The 22,198-nt window shown below is 36.4% G+C and overlaps 1 protein-coding gene across 1 annotated transcript in view; it reads left to right on the top strand.

Annotated features, from left to right (window-relative positions):
• Trp (transient receptor potential) overlaps positions 1–22,198 on the top strand; it is a 207,921-nt gene that overhangs the window by 83,394 nt on the left and 102,329 nt on the right. Inside the window, exons 7-14 of the mRNA XM_077421230.1 lie at positions 9–243; positions 342–494; positions 15,869–16,014; positions 17,748–17,854; positions 19,879–20,012; positions 20,225–20,348; positions 20,414–20,609; positions 20,770–20,934. Of these exons, the coding sequence (XP_077277356.1) occupies positions 9–243; positions 342–494; positions 15,869–16,014; positions 17,748–17,854; positions 19,879–20,012; positions 20,225–20,348; positions 20,414–20,609; positions 20,770–20,934 (1,260 nt within the window). The remainder of the gene's footprint in view (positions 1–8; positions 244–341; positions 495–15,868; positions 16,015–17,747; positions 17,855–19,878; positions 20,013–20,224; positions 20,349–20,413; positions 20,610–20,769; positions 20,935–22,198) is intronic.

Here is a 22,198-nt window from a genome sequence, read left to right on the forward strand (position 1 = left end):
TATTGAAGTTTGTCGCTCATCCGAACGTGCAACAATTATTGGCTGCTATCTGGTACGATGGTCTTCCGGGATTCAGAAGAAAAAGCATGATAGCGCAATTAATGGAAGTTTCCAAACTTGGCGCAATGTTTCCGGTTTACAGTACTATTTATATGATGGCTCCTACCTCACAGATGGGATCATTTATGAAGAAGCCATTTGTCAAGTTTATATGTCACTCAGCATCGTACGCTTTCTTTCTAAGTAAGACTTGTATTTACTTGTTTTATGTGTCTTTATATGTTTATGTCTTTTTGATATACGTTTTAAAGTAAATCTTAATTGAGTATTTTCTTTTTAAGTGCTACTCGGTATGGCGTCGCAAAGAATCGAATATCTGTTGATCGAATTGTTTGGTAACGAGTGGATGCGAGAGGTACTTGCCGGCTGGAAAAAACGGGAACGCGGATGTATTCCGGGTTTCGTCGAGACAGGCGTAGTCATCTATGTGATAAGTAACGCAGCTAAATAAATCGCGATATAAAGAATAATTAATTATTTTTATTTTTCCATCTTAAATAATAAATAAAAGAGATACTAATAAAGTATTATTTTATAAAATTATATATATACAATATATATATATATATAAAGATATTTTTTACATATATGTAAGATTTATATTTATATTTATTTATATATATATTTTTTGTATATACATATATTATTTAAGGAGGTTCTACAGGTACTCTCTAGTCAGTTGAGAGATGAAAAGAAAATCTTCAAATTCATCGATTCTAAGTATTCATAAAATATTTTCGTGATTTTTGATGACGTTAGAGCTTATATCATACCCATATTAGTCGAAGTGAGAAATAATTAAAAATATCGTGTAAGTGCTCCTTTGACTCTGGCGGCTTATACATGGAAGAAAATGTGGTAACGTCGCGAACTTGACAGTTCTGCTCATATGACCGTGGTTATTTCACAATTTCACATAATTCTAGAGCGAGTACTTCTCCGTAAGCGCTCGTAAACGTTAGGTGCTTAAGTTTGAGGTGCTGTCATACTGTGGTGCTGTACTGGTTGTACATACACTTTTCACGCGGGTGCAGTCGCTGCAACATTGCCAAATCTCCCTTGTTATTCGAAACACGCTACGTGAACTGTGATATGGCCTGTTTCAATAGCCAATATCACAAAATTTTACGCGATAACCTTTGTTTTTCTCGATATTTCTGAAAAGCTTAGATAAGATCTATAAGAGCTCAGTTTTTTGAATCTCTGGTAGGTCGCCTTTATATAATTAATATCTCGTTTCCTGTCTCCAAAAGCCCCTCTGCCATATGTAGCTCATGTTAAAAACTGTGATTTCAAAATTAATTTTTGCAAATTTTTACACGATAACCTATGCTAAAATTTTTTGAGCATTTTTCTCGGATCTCAATTTATACGTCCATGAAGTTTTTTCCAATTTTTAGATACATCCATTATCTATAGAACCTCCTTAAAATGCTCAAGTCACGAGAATATCGTGTATATTACATAAATGTAATGTACATGTTCCCTAACTTAAATATCCGTGCTATTCTAAATAATAAGAAAAAATGTAAACTATAAGAGTTTATACTTTTGAAGAGCACATAATATAATGTGACATTTTTATTTTATTAAAAAAAAGATTTCAAATGAACAATTTGATATCTTCAAATAGAGCGTATACCGTTTTTTTATATGATATAGATCCTTTAGTGCTTCTGCATGTAAAAGTATATATCTACACTTTGCGTTTTTTTCAAGTTTACTAAAAACCTAATAAAGATATTTGGCTAAACATTTTAATGGTGTAATTTTTCAACTTTGTTATTAAAAAAAACATAATTAGAATCGTTTATCTTTTACCATTTTAAAGAAGTGAATTTCTTAAGTAGGCTAGTCAAGTGTAGACAGATAGCCCCATATGCGGGGCTATCTGTTCACATTCGAGGGGCTATTTGTCCACATAATAAAAAACACATTATTTATATTAATTTTTATACTTGTTTATAATATTATTTATTATTAATATATATAATATTAAAAAAACTGCCTAGTCGTTGGAGTCAAAGAAGTAATAAGCACTTTGTGTAGATATTTTGACAAGTTTCCTGCGTAGAGTTGATTTTTCTTTATATATGGTGGCATCAAACTGATTTTGAGTATGTTGCAAAATCAATGTGATGAGTTTCTTTTGTCCCCTCAATTCTTTAATCTTTCTTTATTTAGGGCTTTTACTTTATTCTCGGTAGCGTTTGAAATAGAAAATACTCAATAATTTAAGACAAACTCATATATTTAACTTGACGTGAATTTTTAAAATAAAAATTTAGCGATTCTTGAATCACTGGATCAAGTAGCTGCTCGTAGGTCACTCTTTTACAGTAGCGAGTGAGAACCCGAACATTTATTTCGAAGTCTATAACGCTGTTTTTGCGAAAAAATTCTCGTTCGATTTTTATTCTTTTAATCGCTCTAATCGTAAGTATAACTTTATATATTAGATATATCTACCTTATCTCTATCTTATAAGGAAAGTCTTTCTTTTATAGTTAGGCACTATTATCTATTTATAAAAAAATAATCCGTCATTGAAATGTGGACACATTGCTCCATCAAAAATAAGACGAATAGCCGACCATGTTTTTCAGTCTTTACATTTTGTAAATTTTAAAATATGCGGAATTAAGATTTGACGCTTCTCACACCTGATAACTATATATTAATTGATAATATTATGCTTATCTTAATTTGAGTTAAACTATTGTCGCACAGCAAATTTTTTGACCGTCAAAAAATGTGAATAATTGTTTTCGCTTTTCTTTTAACATATATAAAAGATTCTCTGCGAGAAGCATTGCAAGAAAACAAACAACTTTTAAGGTATTCCTTTCATGACACCAAAGTCTTAAAAATTAACTGATTTTTTGGTACGAGAAAGTTAAAATGCATATCTTTACGCCAGGAAAAAGATTAAACCACATTACCGAACATATAAAGAAGAATTATGACTTTAAAAATTCAATATTTTATATGTGACGTTATCAAAAAAGTCTATTTTCTACATTTCAATGTAATAATTTGTTTATCTTAAGATTTAAGATATTAAATATTAACTGCGCTACATATTTGCTAAACTCTATACTTTCGATAGTGCCGATAAAAATACAGAGTCACCGAATATTTAAACAAAATATTTATGTTAAAAGTTGACTTGAAATGTGGTTTATAGATGAATATTTTTTATGGCGACTTTCAAGGAGTTATTTGGCAACGCTGGCGCTGCAAGCTGTGCGCTCATGTCACACTTCAGTTCATATATATATATAATACGGTTTCTTATCAACTTTTATTTTCACAAATTGTCCTTTATTTTTGCCCACATTACTCCTCACTTTTTATGTTTCTTATCACTCATTATTATTATAAAATATTTCTTTGATAAAAAGAAAATGTCACAATATTCTTTGATTGATGAAATTGACACTTACATTGACACTTTTGTTATCAACTTCACATTTTACAATCGACGCCTTGAAAAGCGCAGCGTTGCCATATTGTTCTGACAGTAAAATTTACCGAAAAATAAAAAATTTTTAAATACACATAATATTTTCACTTTTTTCTGATAATTAAACATAATAATCAATTATAACTTGATTTTATATAAGTTTAATGCAATATACAAGAGTTTGGTGAGGCCCTGCTTAAGCGCCTACAAAATACGCTCCTCCGTGAAAGGAATACCTTAAATATCTTACGTAGAGAATTTTTTAACTATTTGTTACAATGATAAAGACGTCTGTCTCTTAAAACATCAGATAGCAGTACTGTGGACACATAGCCCCCGTAGACAGATAGCTCCGGTCTCCTTTAATTACATATGTATATGTACGTTTACACACATTGATTATTTATTGTTGATATATTTGCTAATCACATCTAGCAAAACTTTATTTATTGCACGCTCATTAATTTAATTTAGAAATTAGTTCGACTTATAGCAAATGTGTTTTATATATATATACAAAATTTTCTTTCTTACTTACAATTTTAGATTAATATATATATTAAATTCGCATACACAAAAAAGTGTGCAAATTAGAAACTATAAGCACATTGCTCTCTCATCATTACAGATCGCTACCATATTGGTCTTATTTTATTTCGCTCACAAAACTTCTTTTACGAGGAAACTTGTATTTTATTCGATGCATAATTATTAGTATTTATTAATTTGGCTTCCTCATAAGGAAGCTTTATGAACAAAATAAAATAAAAGCAATGATAGCGATTTATATAATAATGATGAGAAAGTAATATGCAAGTTTCTAATTTGCACATTTTTTTAAATTTAATTTTTTTATAAATTGATAAAGGATTAGCTTAGTAGCACAAGTGGAGTTTTACAATCAACGCAATGTCAAATCAATGTTGACTTTGGGAGTTCAGGTTACATGGTCCATATATGAACTTCGCATATGGACCTTTGATCGCGTATAAAGCTGGGTCTAATCAATCAAATCTTAAAGAGTTATATATGAAATAGGAGTAAAAAATACTAAAAAATATAATAGAATTATAAATAGCTCGTTATCTCAAAATTGGCGGAAGTTAGAGCAACCACGGACATTTCTCAAAAAATTTAAAATTTTATAAAGAAAAAACCCAGCTTTTACCGATACAGGTATAATTTATACACTTTTTAAGCAGAAATTGGTAACCTCTAATTTACCGATCCTTGCCAAATTTAATATTAACTTACTTTTAATAATACGCTATCCATAAAAAAATTAAGCTCAATATCACAAAATTTGCGGAAATTAGAACAATCATGTAGATTTTTTTAGACAGAAATCAATAATCCCTTTATTATTAGCAGTTTTTTAAATTCTATTATATACATATATTCTTCAGTTTTTTCTACTACTATCTATTATTATAAGTACCTGACGTTCTGTCCGTCTGTCTGTCTGACCGCGAACTACTCATTTGTTAACGAAACGCATCTTAAAAAATTATACATATATAAAACAGGGTAGAATTTTTCGGGAATTAATTGACCAAATCTTAAAGAATTATATCTGAAATATAGGGGTAGAAAGAACTAAAGAATGTAATAGAATTAGAAAAATTGCTAATAATAAAAAAGTTTCCGATTTTTGTTTAAAAAAATGTACATAATTGCTCTAATTTCCGCAAATTTTGAGATATTAAGCTGAATTTTTTTTTATAAATAATTTTTTGTTACCGATTTTTTAGAAACCGGTTTCAAAACTTTTCAAATTTTTTTAGAAATAATAAGTATTAATGGATCAATTTTCTTGAAACCGGTGCCAAAATTTTTCTAATTTTTGGGGGATGGCGATGATGTGTAGAATTTTTCATATGGGTTTAATTTTCCATTAATGTACCGAATTTTTGGAAACTGCAGGTGCTAAAATTTTTCTGACTGCAAACTATTTATTCAATTAATGAACCGATTTTCTTCAAAACGGTGCCCTAATTTTTCTAATTTTTCGGGGATGGCGATGATGTGTATTATTTTTCATAACCGATTTTTGAGAATGTTAGGACGGGCAGGTCGGGAATGACGAAAATTAACCGGTTAGGATTAATGAACTGGATCTTTTATTATAACACGTGTATACTCGAGAATGTTCGAGACGGAAGAAGAAACAGCTAACGTACATACGTGGCAACGAACAAAAGTGAAGTGAAGTTTTTGGAACGCTGTAGAAGACAGCGTCATCTAAAGTAACTAGAGAAAAATACGATAGCGCCTCCACAATCCGGCAGCGCTACTGTTAGCCATTGGTAAAAGATTTATAGAGAGTAACGAGGGCGCGAATTGTTCAATCTCTAACACCCTCCCTCAAGTTGCGCCCGGGAATAATCGATGAGTTGAAGTCCCAGGCCTGATATACATCTCGAATGTCTTACTCCAGATAAGGCCTTAGTGAGAATGTCGGCGATCATCTCCTCCGTAGGAAGATATACAAGCTTCAATGCGCGTTCATTTATCGCCTGACGAATGAAGTGGTGTCTGATATTTATGTGCTTGGACCTAGAATGAAACACAGGGTTTTCAGCCAACCGTCCAGCACTACGGTTGTCATTGTAGATTACAGCGTCCGCGAGATCCGCACGTCCGAGTTCCTTGAGAAAGTTGGTAAGGTACATGGTCTCCTTGGTAGCGTCGGCTATAGCCATATATTCGGCCTCTGTGGATGATAGAGCAACCGTCCTCTGCTTGCGTGATTCCCACGTTATAGCGCCTCCGCTGAGTGTAAAAATGTAACCGGTGTAGGAACGTCTGTCAATCGAACAATTCCCCCAGTCGGCGTCCGCAAAGCCTCGCAACGGTTGATTATCTTTGTGAAAGATCAACTCGTAGTCGGAAGTCCTCTGAAGGTATTGGAGCACGCGTTTGGCAGCAGCCCAATGCTCGCTGTTGTGACATGAGTTGAACTGACTAAGAGCACTAACAGCGTGCGCAATGTCGGGGCGTGTTCCCACGGCAACATACATCAGGGCCCCGATTAGTTCTTGATACGGGTGATCTTCGGTGTTGTCCTTTCCAGCGTCTGTGCTCTTCGTCAGCTTGACGCCTAAGGCGATGGGAGTGTTGACGGGCTTACAATCGCCCATCCCAAAACGTTTGAGAACCTTTTTGATGTAACCTCGTTGACCAAGATGAATGTTCTCCCCGTTGCGCCGAATCTCGATACCAAGACAGTATTTGGCGGTGCCAAGATCTTTAACCTTGAACAGTCTGGCGAGCTCTCTCTTAATTCGATTTTCCATATTTCGATCGTTGGAGACAATTAGGATGTCGTCAACATATATGAGTACAAAAGTAAGTTTTCCCTTGTCGACATAAACACATGGGTCCGCGTTGGTAGGAGTCAGCCCCATGCTGCGAAGTGCCCTGTCGAGCTCCGCGTACCATTGCCGTCCGGCCTGACGCAGGCCGTAGAGAGCCTTCTTTAACTTGCATACCCTATCCGGGCCTTTGATGTCCCTCAGCATGGCGTAAACTCGCTTCAGAATCTCAGGATCCTGTTCTTGATGGGCCATCCTCTCCAAAGTTGGCTGCAACAAATCCGGCAATTCCATGTATATATCTGTATCGATTTTTCCGTTTAAATACGCGGTCTTAATGTCTAGTTGGGAAACCGTCAAGTCGAATTTTGCAGCCAATGCCATCAGCAGTCAAAGCGAACCTAGGCGGGCGACCGGAGCATAAGTCCCGAAAAAGTCGATGCCTGGGCGCTGAGCGTATCCCTTCGCGACCACGCGTGCTTTTCTTCAATTCAGGACTCCGTTGGCGTCGAATTTATTTCTCAAAACCGTGCGACATTTAATGACCTTTCTATTCTTAGGTCTCGACACGATATCGAAAGTATCGTTGAGGATTAAACTTCTGATTTCTGAATACACCGCGTCGAACCATTCATCCTTATTCGGTCTGGATATCGCCTCGCAAAAAGGGATTTCGCATGCATTGAATGCGAATTTGGCATCTTCCCACGTCTCATCTTCGCTTGACTCGACCTGATTTCCTGCTTCCCGTGGTTCGGCGACGGCAGACACCATGTTATATCCCTTGGCTGGTCGACCCGGTTTGCCCGTCAATATTTTGCGCGGTCTACCGAAACCACGTCGTAATTCATCGTCTGCTGGATCCGGTTCCTCTTGGTCAGCATCGTTCGCAGCGTTAATTGGCGGGTTCTCATCGTGACCGCCCCGATCTGGCTCCTCATCGTTCGGTAGAACCCCCGCGTCAGGGTGTGTGTTTCCGCCAATTTCAGTCTCACCGCTCGTCTCTGGGCTCTGCTGATTATCTGAAACAGAAAAAAGGTTGCCCGAGGATCCATGGACAGGATCTTGCTGGCCCTCCCTGGTCTGGAGCTCGTTGAAAAACTTGACATCTCGCGTCACATGAATCTTCATCTCAGACGGCACCCAAATGCGATAGGCCTTGGACGTTTCGGAATATCCGACGAGAGTTCCTTCAATTCCTCTTGGCGAAAACTTGCCCTTGTCAGTAGATTTGTTTAGGATGTATACCTTGACTCCAAATTTCTGCAGGTATTTAAGGCTGGGGCGCCTGCCCGTCCACACCTCGAAGGGTGTCTTCGTACCAAGAATTTTTGTCGGGCACCGATTTCTCACGTGATTGGCGGTTGCAACAGCTTCGGCCCAAAAAGATGTTGGGAGTCCGGATTCCGTCAACATGCAGCGAGCAGACTCGACGAGTGTCCTATTCTTCCGCTTGGCTACACCGTTTTGTGCGGGTGTATATGGAGTCGTCAACCGTCGTTGAATTCCAGCTTCCGCCAGTATTTTATCCATAGTTGCGTTGCAAAATTCCTTCCCGTTATCTGACTGCAGTGCTTTGATTCTCTTACCGGTTTGCGTCTCTGCATAATTTTTATACTCCAGAAACTTGGGTGTCACCTCGGATTTGTTTTTCAGAAAATAAATCACAATCCAGCGGCTATGGTCGTCGGTAAATGTGAGAAAATATCGGGCGCCGCCCCGCGACTGTGTTCGCATGGGACCGCACAAATCCGTGTGCACTATTCCGAGCAAGTCAGGTGACCTTTTGTCACGTTTCGGAAAGGGTGGTCTCGTGAGTTTTCCAGTGGCGCAGACATCGCACGGAGGAAGCACGTCGTTGACCTTGAATGTTAAGCCGGATGCCATCTCGTTCCGTAGCATGAAAGACATGTCGTTCCAGTTTAAATGGCCAAGCCGGCGATGCCATTCGGTTGTGCTATTCGAGGCACTCGTAGCTATGCATGCCGTGTCATGTCCCTCACGTAAGAAAAACAGATCACCCTCACGATCAGCTACCATTTTCACAACACCGTTAGCGTCTTTCACGTGTGCGTGTTTTTTGGTAAACAGTACTTCATGATTTTTATCGACTATTTTCGCGATCGATAAGAAGTTCGTTCGAAGGTCCGGTACGTATAGCGCGTTCGCGAGCGTAGCGTAACCTCCCTGTTCCGTTTACCGTTTGAGACTGTCACGTTCACGTCACCCTTGGCCGTCGCGCACGCGGTAGCCTGGTTTGCTAATTTTATACCGTTCTCAGCTTTGTACGTTCTCGCGAATAACTTGGCGTCCTTACAGAGATGCGACGTTGCATTCGCTATCGAGACACCACCTTTGATTCGTCACATAATTTGACGATCCGCTTGCGGAGACATTAGAGATTTCGTTTGCGTAAAAAACATCACTCGCGGTATTCGCACTTTGGGCTTCCCTCTTCTTCTTGAAGCAGTCCGCGGCTTTGTGGCCTTTCTTCTTGCAATAGTGACACTTGTATCTTGCTTCGTTCGAGGAGTTTTTACCGCCTTGTTGATGGCCGGTGGCGCCATCCGTCGGTGTCTTCAACTGTTGCTTCGAGAACATGGCGTTCGTGTCCGCGTCGGCGTTCTTGTAAACCTTGCTGTCGTGCTCTTCGATGATCTTGATCATCAATGCGTCTATGTCCGGCAGATTGTCGCGAGATTTGATTGCGCAGCAAAAGTTGTCAAAACTGCTTGGCAAGCTGTGAAGCAGCATTATAGACAGTAAATCGCCGTTGATCTCGATATCCATATTATGCAATTTATCCACCGTATCCATGTATCGGGATAAGTAATCTCTCACGTCTTCGTCCTCGCGCATTTTATTCAATAATAATTGTTCCAAGAGCGCAGCTTTTCTCATAGGTCCCTGGGAAGCGTAAACAGATTTTAGCCTGTCCCATACCTCTTTGGACGTGTTGCAGTTCCGAATATGCTTAAGTTCCGTCGGACTGACGGACAAGACTAGATCACTTTTCGCCTTGCGATCCTGGATGATCCAGTTGTTCAGCGCAATTTGTGCCGCAACAAGTGCTTCGCCTTCGCCGGTCACGGTGGGCCTTGGAATGTCGCCATTAACGTACGGCCACGATTCGTTTTTTATCAAAAGCGCCTCAACTTGGATTAACCACGTATCGTAATTATGCTTCGTTAAGAGTTCGAGGCGCGTTGAATTAATCGTACTCATGTTTGACATAGCTATTCGTGGCTCAACTATTTCGCGTCGTAGTTTGTTTCGCACGTACGCGATTAAGCACTTCCGATAAAGGCGTACACAGACAAAGTCCTTCGTTCGATTTTCGTCGTTCGCGAAACCGCTGGGCCCATAACCTGTTAGGACGGGCAGGTCAGGGATGACAAAAATTAACCGGTTAGGATTAATGAACTGGATCTTTTATTATAACACGTGTACACTCGAGAATGTTCGAGACGGAAGAAGAAACAGCTAACGTACATACGTGGCAACGAACAAAAGTGAAGTGAAGTTTTTGGAACGTTGTAGAAGACAGCGTCATCTAAAGTAACTAGAGAAAAATACGATAGCGCCTCCACAATCCGGCAGCGCTACTGTTAGCCATTGGTAAAAGATTTATAGAGAGTAACGAGGGCGCGAATTGTTCAATCTCTAACAGAGAAACCGGTTCCAAAATTTTTATCATTTTTTGAGGATGGTAACGATGAGTTTAATTTTCCAGTAATGGACGTATTTTCTTAAAACCGGTGTTATATATTTTTTCAGTTTTCTATGCCAATGATGTTCAGAATGTTCGAAAACATTGAAAAAGCACATTTTTTAAAAATGTCTGTATGTGTGTATATATTCTATTCGCTAAGGATGATCTAGAAAAAAGGATGTGTGTTGGAGGCCAAATTTGTTTAAAATAATATATATATATATATATATATATATATATATATATATATAAAATTTAATTAATAGTAAATAAATGTAATAAAATTAATAAAAGGTTTTTAGCCGGTACAAGCCCGGCATAACCCTACCCAGACAGCACAAAGATGTCTAAAAGATGACTAAAAGGTGACAAATTTTCGGCATAGATGTCTTTTCGTTAAAGTTTAAAGTCGATTAAAAGATGACTAAAAAATGACTTATATGTATCACTATAGTAAATGTCGTCTTATAGCCAAAACTTATAAGATGACTAAAAGACATCTGATATTAAACATATTTTAGCCATGTTTTAAAATTGTATTGTGGACATGTTTTCGTTCTTTATATTTTATATAAATTTGATTTATAAATAAAAGGTTTATGTTAATAAAACTTAAAGTTATAATTTAAAAAAATATTTTATTGCAACAAAAAAACATTTTATTTCAATGAATATTCCACCGAGAGTTAAAATTGGGTCAGAGTCGAGTCAGAGTTGGATTAGATCAGGTTATTATCTGTTTCCACCGGATCAGAGTTACATCAGGATTGCGGCAAGGTTGAACGTAACCAACTGTGCAAAATATCAGTTGTTTACAACAGTAGCCTGATATTAAGATTATGCGACTAAGAACATCATAAAATATCATAAATCTGAGAACAATAATGTTAATTTTACAGTACCAAATAATATGCAGAAATTATTTTTTATTTCAAGATCGGAGACGAAAATCAGCACAAGGTTATCCCGTTGGCAACACCTTAACTCGACTTTTGTCGTTTCCACCCATCGACATATAGTATGGACTGCGCTCAAGTATAGAAAAATATAACCGGTGAAAGAAAAGAGATAGCGACTGGTAGAGGTCAAGAGCTGTCTCTTTCTATCCAATAGCATATATAGACAAAGAAGGAACAAGGTAGAGGTCAACTCTACCGGACACTTTTTGAAGGCTTTCATGTAAGGAATGCGTAGTCTATACTATGGGTCTGTTTTCTATATGTCGATGTTTCCACCGAACCTCATTTGGACCTTACCTTAAAATTTTGTGAGTAGGGTTCAGATTCAAGATTGGTGTTTCCACCGTAAGAGTGCTCACCCCAGTTTGACTTTGTCTGACCCAATTTTAACCCTTGATGGAAACATACTCAATATAGTCACTTATATATAGATTGCTCGTACAATAACACATCACATCAATCAACCCATGTTACAACATACATATATTTTACGCAATAAGTTCTAGTCTTAAAATAAACACCTACACATGATATAACGTCACGATTAAAAGCGAGATCGCAAAGGGATTTGCTTAGCGTCAATTTGCGACCTCCGCTCCGTTGAAAAATTTTAGGTTATGTTCAGCAAAGAAAGCAGATCAGTGAGTGCTCTGTGATTTGGAGTATTCTTTTAGACCTTTGATAGATCCAGAAGAACGTATATAATACATACTAATCAGAAACAATAATCACTAAACGCTCACTGAACTGCTTTCTCTGCTAAACGCTACCATAATTTTTCAACGCTCTAAAGCCTAAGTCGATCCTACTTTTAGGTTAAGTGGCTGTTCCATAACTTGCGCATGCGCATTAGAAAAAAAGTTATGTAAGACATCTTTTAGATGACTTTTTGTTCAATTAAACAGTCGATTTTTTGTGTAGCCAAAAAGATGTTTCTTTAGAAATTTTTTTGTTTAGCCGAAAAGGGGTAACTATAAAAAGATATCTTTTTGTCATCTTTTAGACACATTTTTGTCATCTTTTAGTTTTATGTGCTGTCTAGGTAGGGACCGGCCCTAGGGTATGCATTAGGCATTTTCCTCCTCCAACGAGAAACAAAATAAATGGCCCAATATCTCAAAATTTAAGGTAATTAGAAAACACATAGGCATTTATGATGTGGAAAAATTGGGTAAAACTTCAGATTAAGGTCGACCTCACCGATTTCAATGACCTTGATATATGTTGTCAAGGTCATGACCCCGATTTATCTTCAGAAGGTTTTAGCCGTCGTTCGTTATTCGTTAAAAAATTATTAACAAAAAAAGTTTTAAAAATATAGCAGTTATTTTGAGTATTGGAAGGCATAAATAAAAACTAATATAGGTATATGTCGAAATAGTTCACGCATACACTTTCTATGCGAGACGCCCTTTAAAAAGAGACAAAAAGTGAGTTTAATCTCTATGTATTGTCACGACTTTTTCACTCCCGGACCGCTCCGGGACGTGTGCCGGATCAAAAGGAGTAAGGAGAGCGGGATGACGGGCCTCTCTGACGATTCCCTCGCACCTCCGACACTTCGCGAAACGAATTTACCGTTGGGCGCCAGACGCGTCAACGCGCGTCCGTGAAATTGCGAAAAAAACCAACACGAGACGCAAAGCGAGACGTGCAGATGTGCGAAGAATCGGCTAGCTCGACCTAAGGGCTGGGGCGGGGGTAATGGAGGGCGGCGCGATATTCGGCGGAGTGACACGCCATAAATAAGGCCACGAACTCAAGCGATTAACAAATCAAAGTAACATTTATTCAATAAGAATTCGCGCGTGAAACAATAAAGGCCGATTCGGCTTCGGTCGGTCAGACAAATCATATAATCAGTCGCGCAAGAGTCAGAAATGAAACAAAAGAAATAATGATGGCGCGGACACCAGAATAAACGAAGTACTGCGTTATCGTATAGTAACGCGCAGAAGGCGCTGCAATTATCTTCGAGAGATACAGTATGACCAAATTTACAAGTAATATAGATCATCGACGGTAAACACGAAATAATTACGGAAATAGAAAATAAGATCTCGCAGGAAAGATCGTAAAAAGACGATACCTCACGCGCGGATTGCGTGAACGCAACGCCGGGAGTCGCGCGAGAATTCTGTCGCCAATTAGCTAAGCCTAACGCAAGTAGGAATCGTGGCATCAGCCACGTCCCAACGTAATGAGGACCGAACGCAACACAATAACGCGAGATCAATTTCGGCGCGATTGCAAGGAGACGCGGAATACTATAACAAAAGCGAAAATATGGACTTAACCTAACGCGAGAAATGACCAAGGATAGCGCCAGTTATTCGGGCGAATACAATACACTGTCTTCAGTGATTTCCGAACGCGAAAACTGAGACGCCGAGGTACTCGGCGTAGCGCGAAAGACTTGAAGGAACGCGAGGAAGTGTGCGGGATTACCGCGAGCAATAATAACACACAATCACCGAACAACGCATCCGGACATAACTATCCTTACACGCACGATTCTCTAAGGCAATTAGCCTCTCACAGACGGCAGATTAAAGCGAATGGTGTGCCGACGCGGGCTACATTTTAACCTAAGTAATATTTGGTAATCCGATACGCCATGAACACGGAAGGCGCGAAACACAATCACGAGCGCGGACATGATACGAAACGGACTGGCAGTAACGGGTTTCGCCACGAAACTATCGCGATCTCCAGAGGCTGGCAATCGCGTCTTTATCTCAATTCCGCGGCCACGATACCATCCCAAGGCCCTTCGCTCTCGCTGTCGATCGCCATTCGATACGCGGTTTCAAGGGACCGTACGCGTCGCGATGTTACAACGTTTTTTCGGACGAGAGCGTGCACCGGAGGGCGGCGTCGTGGCTTTACATCCCGGTATTAATTACTGCGGGCAACCTCACCGATGTGATGTCTCTTCGTAGGGCTCCTCGCCGTCACTTCGTACGGAGGATCGTCGCAGCGTAACAGATTTTCCCGACTCGGGGCGGCTATCGCGTATCTTAAGGAGAATGTTCGCACTCGCCGACGGACGACCAGAGAGTGTCTCGCTAGATTCGCTCGATAGCGGAATCGATGCGGCACCCCCTTCCGTAGGGGCGTGCCAACCAATTGAAAGCGAGCTTGCAAGCTCGCGCGATATTCTAAAGCAGGATTGTCGTAAGGTGGATCCTTCGGGGGCGCGCAACGGTCCCTCGGCGGCGCAGCGACTCCTTCAATTTGTCCCTGGGCAGCGGACTGGACTTGGTTTTAGCCGGTGTGTTTCCGGTTTGACCTCGGGGCGGTGATCAGTTACCCCGCGGGCCGGTACTTCGTGAAGGCAGATTGCTGAGGCTGGGTTTTCCCCCGGTACCTGGGGTCCCGCTATCGACGGCCTTGTCCATCGCTGCCTCGTTCGCCGCACGCCCGCCGCGTTGCTCTCACCGCCTGTGATCTATGTAGCTTCCGCTCTCGCCACCCCTCCTCGGTCCTTGGTCCTCCCGGACCTCACTCGTTATCGGTACTCCCTCAAAGACTCGCCGTGGTGTGGGTGAGGCGCCGCGCGCATTATAATTACACATGAAAATAAAAGAATAGTCAAAACGCGGTAACGATATCGATTTTTGGCCTCTGGAGATCTCGTCGTCGCCTCTCCGGCTCGTCCCTGGGCGCAAATTTCCGCGCCTTGTGACGGCGGCGGGGCGCTGCCACGAAGCGGCGGGCCGCAACGTCACAGTATACATAAATTTAAGAGAGAAAAACTTAAAGTGGAAAAAAAAATGTCTAAGAAAAAAGTGACAACAAAGAGGGTTTAGGAAAGGGATCTAGACTAAAAAAAAGGAAAAGCCCACTTTGCGTGGGCTCCAAACCTAGTTTCATATATAGTTCTTTAAGATTTGGTTGATTAGATCTTGAGTTATAGATAAATGTGCGCGCGCGCGCGCGCGCGCACACACACGCACGCACGCACGCACGCACGCACGCACGCACGCACGCACGCACGCACGCACGCACGCACACTTTTCTTTTTAATGCAATTTTCCGACGTTTTAGAACATTCTAAACACATTGACATCGAAAACTAAAAAAATAATTTTTCTTCGGTTTTTTCTATTGTGCGATCACACGTTCATATACGAGATTTACGAAAGCAAAGCTTCCTTTATAAGAAAACAAAACTAACTTTATTTTAATGATATAAGAAACTTCTTATTGTAACTTTTGCGAACTTTTGTAAATTGCCCAATGGTATTGCTTCGTAAAATGCTATTATTTACGAAAGTCACAATAAGAAGTTTCTTATTATTTATGGATAATTCTTAATAATTTACTTCTACTTTTTAATAAAATGCATTTACAGGTTTAATCATTGGCGAAATTAAGTCTTTATGGGCAGATGGATTAATTGAATATATATCGGATCTTTGGAATATCGTAGATTTTATTCAAAATACGTTTTATGTGATCTGGATAAGTATGCGCATTACGGCTTGGTGGATAGTACAGGTTGGTACATAATACAGTTTTACCTCTATTTAAGATATAAATACATGTTGAATGCACTTTGATAAAATTTAATCAAAGCTAAATAATTAATGTAAATGCACAATTGATTATAAAATGTGCAGATTTGAATATAGAATATATTTTAAAACAAATTTTTGAATTTTTATAAGACTTTTTACCTTAGAGATTTTATATATTAGGTACTGAATACGAACGCAATGTTTAAATTAACGAATACAATATGCTAAATTCGCATTCTGTGATAAATTGTTTGTGGTTCTTAATGACTTAATTTGTGTAACACCTTTCTGTGATGTAATACACCTAATATTTGATTACTACAAAAATATCGGTAACAATTTTGTCCGCCAGTGAATAAAATCAGTAAATTCAATTTATTTCTCGATTAACTGGCGCAATATGTACAAAAATGCACGACGTTTCGGCTCACGATTCGAGCCCTTTTCAAGTGCGAACTGAAACAGGAACAACGAGAAAAAACAAACAATATAAATGAATCGAGAGAAATATTAAATTAACGACGTTAAATAGTGAGCAATACCTATATCATCTATTGACTCGTCACATTGCATAATTAATACAGATTCCCGAGTTCACGAGCATGTTCCCGCATGGCCATAAAGGTCAGCTGTGGACCAATCTTAATTTGTAGCAACAATGATATGAGGAGAGAAAGCGACGATCAAGAAAACTTACGAATTTCGTGATAACTTTTCGCGTATGTGAATCGACAGATTCTTCGTTGCGACATGTTACATGTATGCGAGTGCTTAAGAGACTGAGCGGACAAAGAAAGAAACAAGGTGTCCCGAGGTATAAATATAAACATTTAAACGGACATGATGACACTGTCGTATATCGAGTTTAAGTTCTCCGTATTTTTTTTTAAATTAATCGTGTTCTTATTTTTCTTTATAAAGAACATCTCAGCGATTTCTCTCATTTTTCAGTGAGGTTCTTTGTGTAATATTTTCGGATCTGACCACTTAAAATTATGGTCATTCTGTATCCGGTGTTTACTTACGACAGAGAAATTGCTGTCATGTTTTTTGATATCGCTGAAATGTTCCTTCACCCTTGTTTCAAGATGTCTCTTCGTCTGGCCAATGTAGGACGCGTCACAATTCTCGCAGTCAATTTTGTAAACTACATTAGTTTCTATTAGAATCTGTATTAATTATGTGACAAGTCAATAGATGATATAGGTATTGCTCACTATTTAACGTCGTTAATTTAATATTTATCTCGATTCATTTATATTGTTTGTTTTTTCTCGCTGTTCCTGTTTCAGTTCGCACTTGAAAAGGGCTCGAATCGTGAGCCGAAACGTCGTGCATTTTTGTACATATTGCGCCAGTTAATCGATAAATAAATTGAATTTACTACAAAAATATTACTATTCTTAGTCTTTAAACTTCTTTTTGACGGTTAAAAGTTTAAAAATTTACTGAATGTACTAAGTAATTTTAGAACAAACGTTTCCTCAAAATGTCATATTCCTGATATAATTATGAAACAATTTTTTCTTAAACTCTTCAAGCACACTGTTATAATATATATAGTAAATTACATTAAAGTAAACTTTTTTCTATTACATACTTTAGTTTTACATTGTAATAAATAATATATTTTTTATGTCAAATTTAAAAGATTATAAGAAATAATTATTCCTTTCTTTGAATCTTTTGTTGAATTACATTGTTTTATGACAGAGAGAACATTGGAGTGGTTTAGATCCTTGGTATCCAAGAGATCAATGGCACGCGTTCGATCCAATGCTGCTTTCAGAGGGAGCATTCGCAGCCGGAATGATATTTAGGTAATTTCTGAACAAATTAACTATAAGACAAGTTAATTACGAGACTTCATAAGAATAGGAACCTAACGGCCAACAGGAGAATACGTACTTTCTTAACAATCCTTTATATCAATAATAATTGACGGTGGCTTGGTTCAAAGCTGATTTGTGGAATTTACTGATTACAAGTTTTAATTCCATTGGACATATTGATTTTACATGGAACTTACATATTCGCACTTTTGGGCGAGATGAATAAGTTGCAACTTTGCTTTTGATTTTTTGACTTAATTTATCTGTAAACATTTTAATCATATATACGGTTAGCTTTCATATTTTTATATCCTCTGACAATGGATTCAAACCTTGCCATAAGTTTCGATCAAATATACAAGCGCTGTGTTACTGTAAACTCTATTCTTCAAATTATTACTTGAATTTATTGATCGTGATACTATTTTTAATTTTTTAGTCCTTATATATTCTTTTTCTTTATTTTCACCTTTTTATTTTTTTTTATATATTTAATTATATATACTGAAGAAGACTAATTGAAAGTAACCTGGGAAAAAACTTCTTATTTATTCATATTAGTTTATATATATTATAGTAGAAATATGATCATATATGATCATATAAAAAATGGAAAATATAATCTTAAACAATATTATATGGCTAAATCTCTCTTTAAGTATAACTTTATATCATATATGGTTTTATATACTAGTATTATCATTTGTGATCATGTAAAAGTATATTTATAAGGTTAAAGATAATCATATATGAATATATACTCTATAATGGATCTATCCATATAAATTTGTATGACTGTTATAAATATTCTTCTAGTATAATATTTTACTTGACAATATCAAATTAATATAAAATATGTTATTTTTAGTTTCAGTTTACACAATTGCGTTTTAAGTCCGACAAAGTCCATATTGGCATGCAGGGCCAATTTAAAAAACTGAAACATGTATTTAATAATAATTGATATTGTGAAATATTATTAAGCATCAAGATCCGCTTCGACCGAAAACGGCACTACTCATTGCTTATATGTTATTTTAGATTTTTTTTTTCTAGTTTTGCATAAGATACTTAATTTTTTTAATTAACATATTAATTTTTATTAAATATTTTCGTAAACAGTAAAATTACCAGTAATAATTTGTGAAAAAACTGTTATATAATATATATTATAGTTCTTATAAACAAATATATTAATCGTATTATTTTGCAAACATACCTTATAATTTAAACTGAAAATAATATAATCGTATATGAAATAATATAGTCATATAAGATTATATATGATCAGATCAGAATATTGCATCTCAAAGTATCCGATAGATGACATTCGATGTGATCTGTTTTTCGTATTTAAAATTTGACAAACAGTGTTATAAGAACGGCATCAAAAAGACACGACACTGTCTCGCGCGTAACGCTGTCTCGGAGCAACACAATTTTTGTATCAGTTATATCGTGAAGTCCACTCTTATAATAAAGTGGCACGCTTAAAAAATAACATTTGAAAATATATAACAATTTTCTAGAACCTATTTAAATATATATGTTCTTATATATATATAATCTTATATAATCATATATATATATATATATGACCATGTAAACTCTTATCGGGCCAAAATTCATATATGATAAGATAGCTTCTTATATGAGCATATAACACACTATAAGAGATATTTTTTATATGTTCTTATATAATCTTATATAATCATATATGACCATATAAGATCTTATATGCTTAAATGCGGCCAAAATTCATATATAAGCATATATAAGACCGCTTCTTATATGAACATATAAGACATTATAATGGTTTTTTTTCGGGAAAGTCGAAACGATTTAATATACCATTGTTAATAAAAACTAGATTTTATTTTAAACCAACATCCTTATTTTTGTGCTCATATTTTACAGGCCGTTAACCTTCTTACATAATTTCTAAACGTTTAGGAAATGTTTCTTACCGACTAATATTCAACGCGCATGTCATATGCATGAACGTGTTTCAGCTTTTTGAAACTTGTCCATATATTCAGCGTGAATCCTCATCTTGGCCCACTTCAGATTTCCCTCGGGAGAATGATAATAGACATTATCAAGTTCTTTTTCATTTACACCTTGGTGCTGTTTGCCTTTGGCTGCGGTAAGTATCGCGCTTCCTAATTACTTATTTATACGTCGGAGCTTCGTTGTTCATTCGCGAGCCTTGTCACACGTACTATATAATTGAAAAATCACCCCATTTTTATTTTTCAGACAAGACTATTAATCTTTTGGTTCAATGCAATCGATGCAAAGTAGAATAAATGTTAAGTAGGACAACGTTTTGTTATAAACCCCATATTTTGCTTGCAGGCATGAATCAGTTGATGTGGTATTATGCGGATTTAGAGAAGAAAAAATGTTATCACGAGTCGGATGAATTGCCAGATTTTGACAATCAGGAGAAAGCCTGCTCCATATGGAGGAGATTCGCTAAGTATGGAGGTCAGGTATATCTAACTCTTTAGACGAAAGATATTGAAATTTAATTCATGCTTTTAGCTTGTTCGAAACATCGCAATCTCTCTTTTGGGCAAGTTTCGGCATGGTCGATTTAATGTCGTTCGACTTGACGGGCATTAAGAGCTTCACACGATTCTGGGCACTCCTCATGTTCGGTTCTTACTCCGTAATAAACGTCATTGTGCTGTTAAATATGCTGATCGCTATGATGTCTAATTCATATCAAATAATTTCGGTAGAATCATCAATTTTCTAAAATATCAAAACTTATGCCAATAAATAAATATTTTATTTTATTTTGCACAATATTCTTCGTTAAATCTACCGAAAAATTGGCATTTAATATCACGTGTTAATATCACTGTATCGATATATACTGATATGTATACTTTTAGGAAAGATCTGACACAGAATGGAAATTCGCCAGGAGCCATTTATGGATGAGTTATTTCGAGGATAGCGATATCGTACCACCGCCATTTAATATGATTCCGACGAATAAAACTTTCCAAAAACTATTTAAATGTGGAGGCAGTAATCGTTCCACAAGATCTTTTATAGTAAATAATTCTTATACATCTAGAGTGTTTTTCATCATCTTTTCATTAATCAATTTTTATTTAATCAATTTTTTTTCAAAATCCAAATTTTTAACAAAACACCGTGATATTTGGAATGCTGCAATTATGTCTCAATACTTGGAACAATACTTGCAGAAACCTTTCATAAAATATTGATAAATATTTGCACAATTTATTTCTAAATAGTATTTCAATAAAACAGCAGCATTGTGGCAAATAGTCTTAACGGAATATTTGTAAAATTAAGTTTGGAAAGAAATTACCTAATAATTGAGAAATATATTTAAGTTTTATTATTTTTCAAATATTCTGATATATAATTGTAAAAAAGAATAAATAAAATAAATCAATATGCTTTAAAAAATGTACAATTATTCTAAAATTTAAAAATTTTTAAATATTATAACATGAAATATTACATAATCGGTATGGCAAAGTTTTAAATAAAGAATCCATCGGTTTTCGTCGGGTACACGAAACAAGTTTTCGAAAGTATTCGTTCGCATTCAGAATTGTCGTCGTTTATTAATTTCAAGGCAAATATCATTTAGAAACTTCATTCCGCTGCGTTATGGCGAATCATAAGATATCTTATTACAATTATTGTGGAATTCCTTTATGTCGTAATGCAATTCCCACATAGCACGTAATATTACATAAATATTGCAGTAATATTGCCATATAGTCAAAATATTATATACGTATTACAATGAAACATTACAAAAATATTACTAATATATTACACATTTATAAATAATATTGAAATATTATAGTAATGTTGCTACAATATATTGTTGAAATATAATAAAAATATTATTTAAAAAATATTATTTTACTAAAATTTTATTAAAATATTATTAAAATTAATTTATACATAAGATATACAATTGTATGTAACATTGGCAAATAATTATTATCTTTGTACGAAATTTTATAAGCTTAAATATACTTTCTTTTTCTTTTTCTTTTTCGTTTCACGTGATATAACCACCTATGTGTAAGTTTAAATTTAGATTTGACTCAGGTATCCAAATAATTTTTTTTTTGTATTCTCACAGCGATCAATAAGTCGGTTCTCACATCACTTTGGACTTTCTTAAATTTTGGTCCTTCAATTACGCGCTTGTCCAACGACGAAAATTTTTATAACTCTTTTATTGTAATGCGATTTTTTTAAATTTGACTATCAGCCGTTGTCTCTCTCAATCTTTTATATCTATTTTGCGTAATTTATTAATGTAAT

This window comes from Temnothorax americanus, unplaced genomic scaffold (genome assembly GCF_048541705.1).
Source record: "Temnothorax americanus isolate GAGA-0224 unplaced genomic scaffold, ASM4854170v1 Scaffold65, whole genome shotgun sequence".
Classification (NCBI taxonomy): domain Eukaryota; kingdom Metazoa; phylum Arthropoda; class Insecta; order Hymenoptera; family Formicidae; genus Temnothorax; species Temnothorax americanus.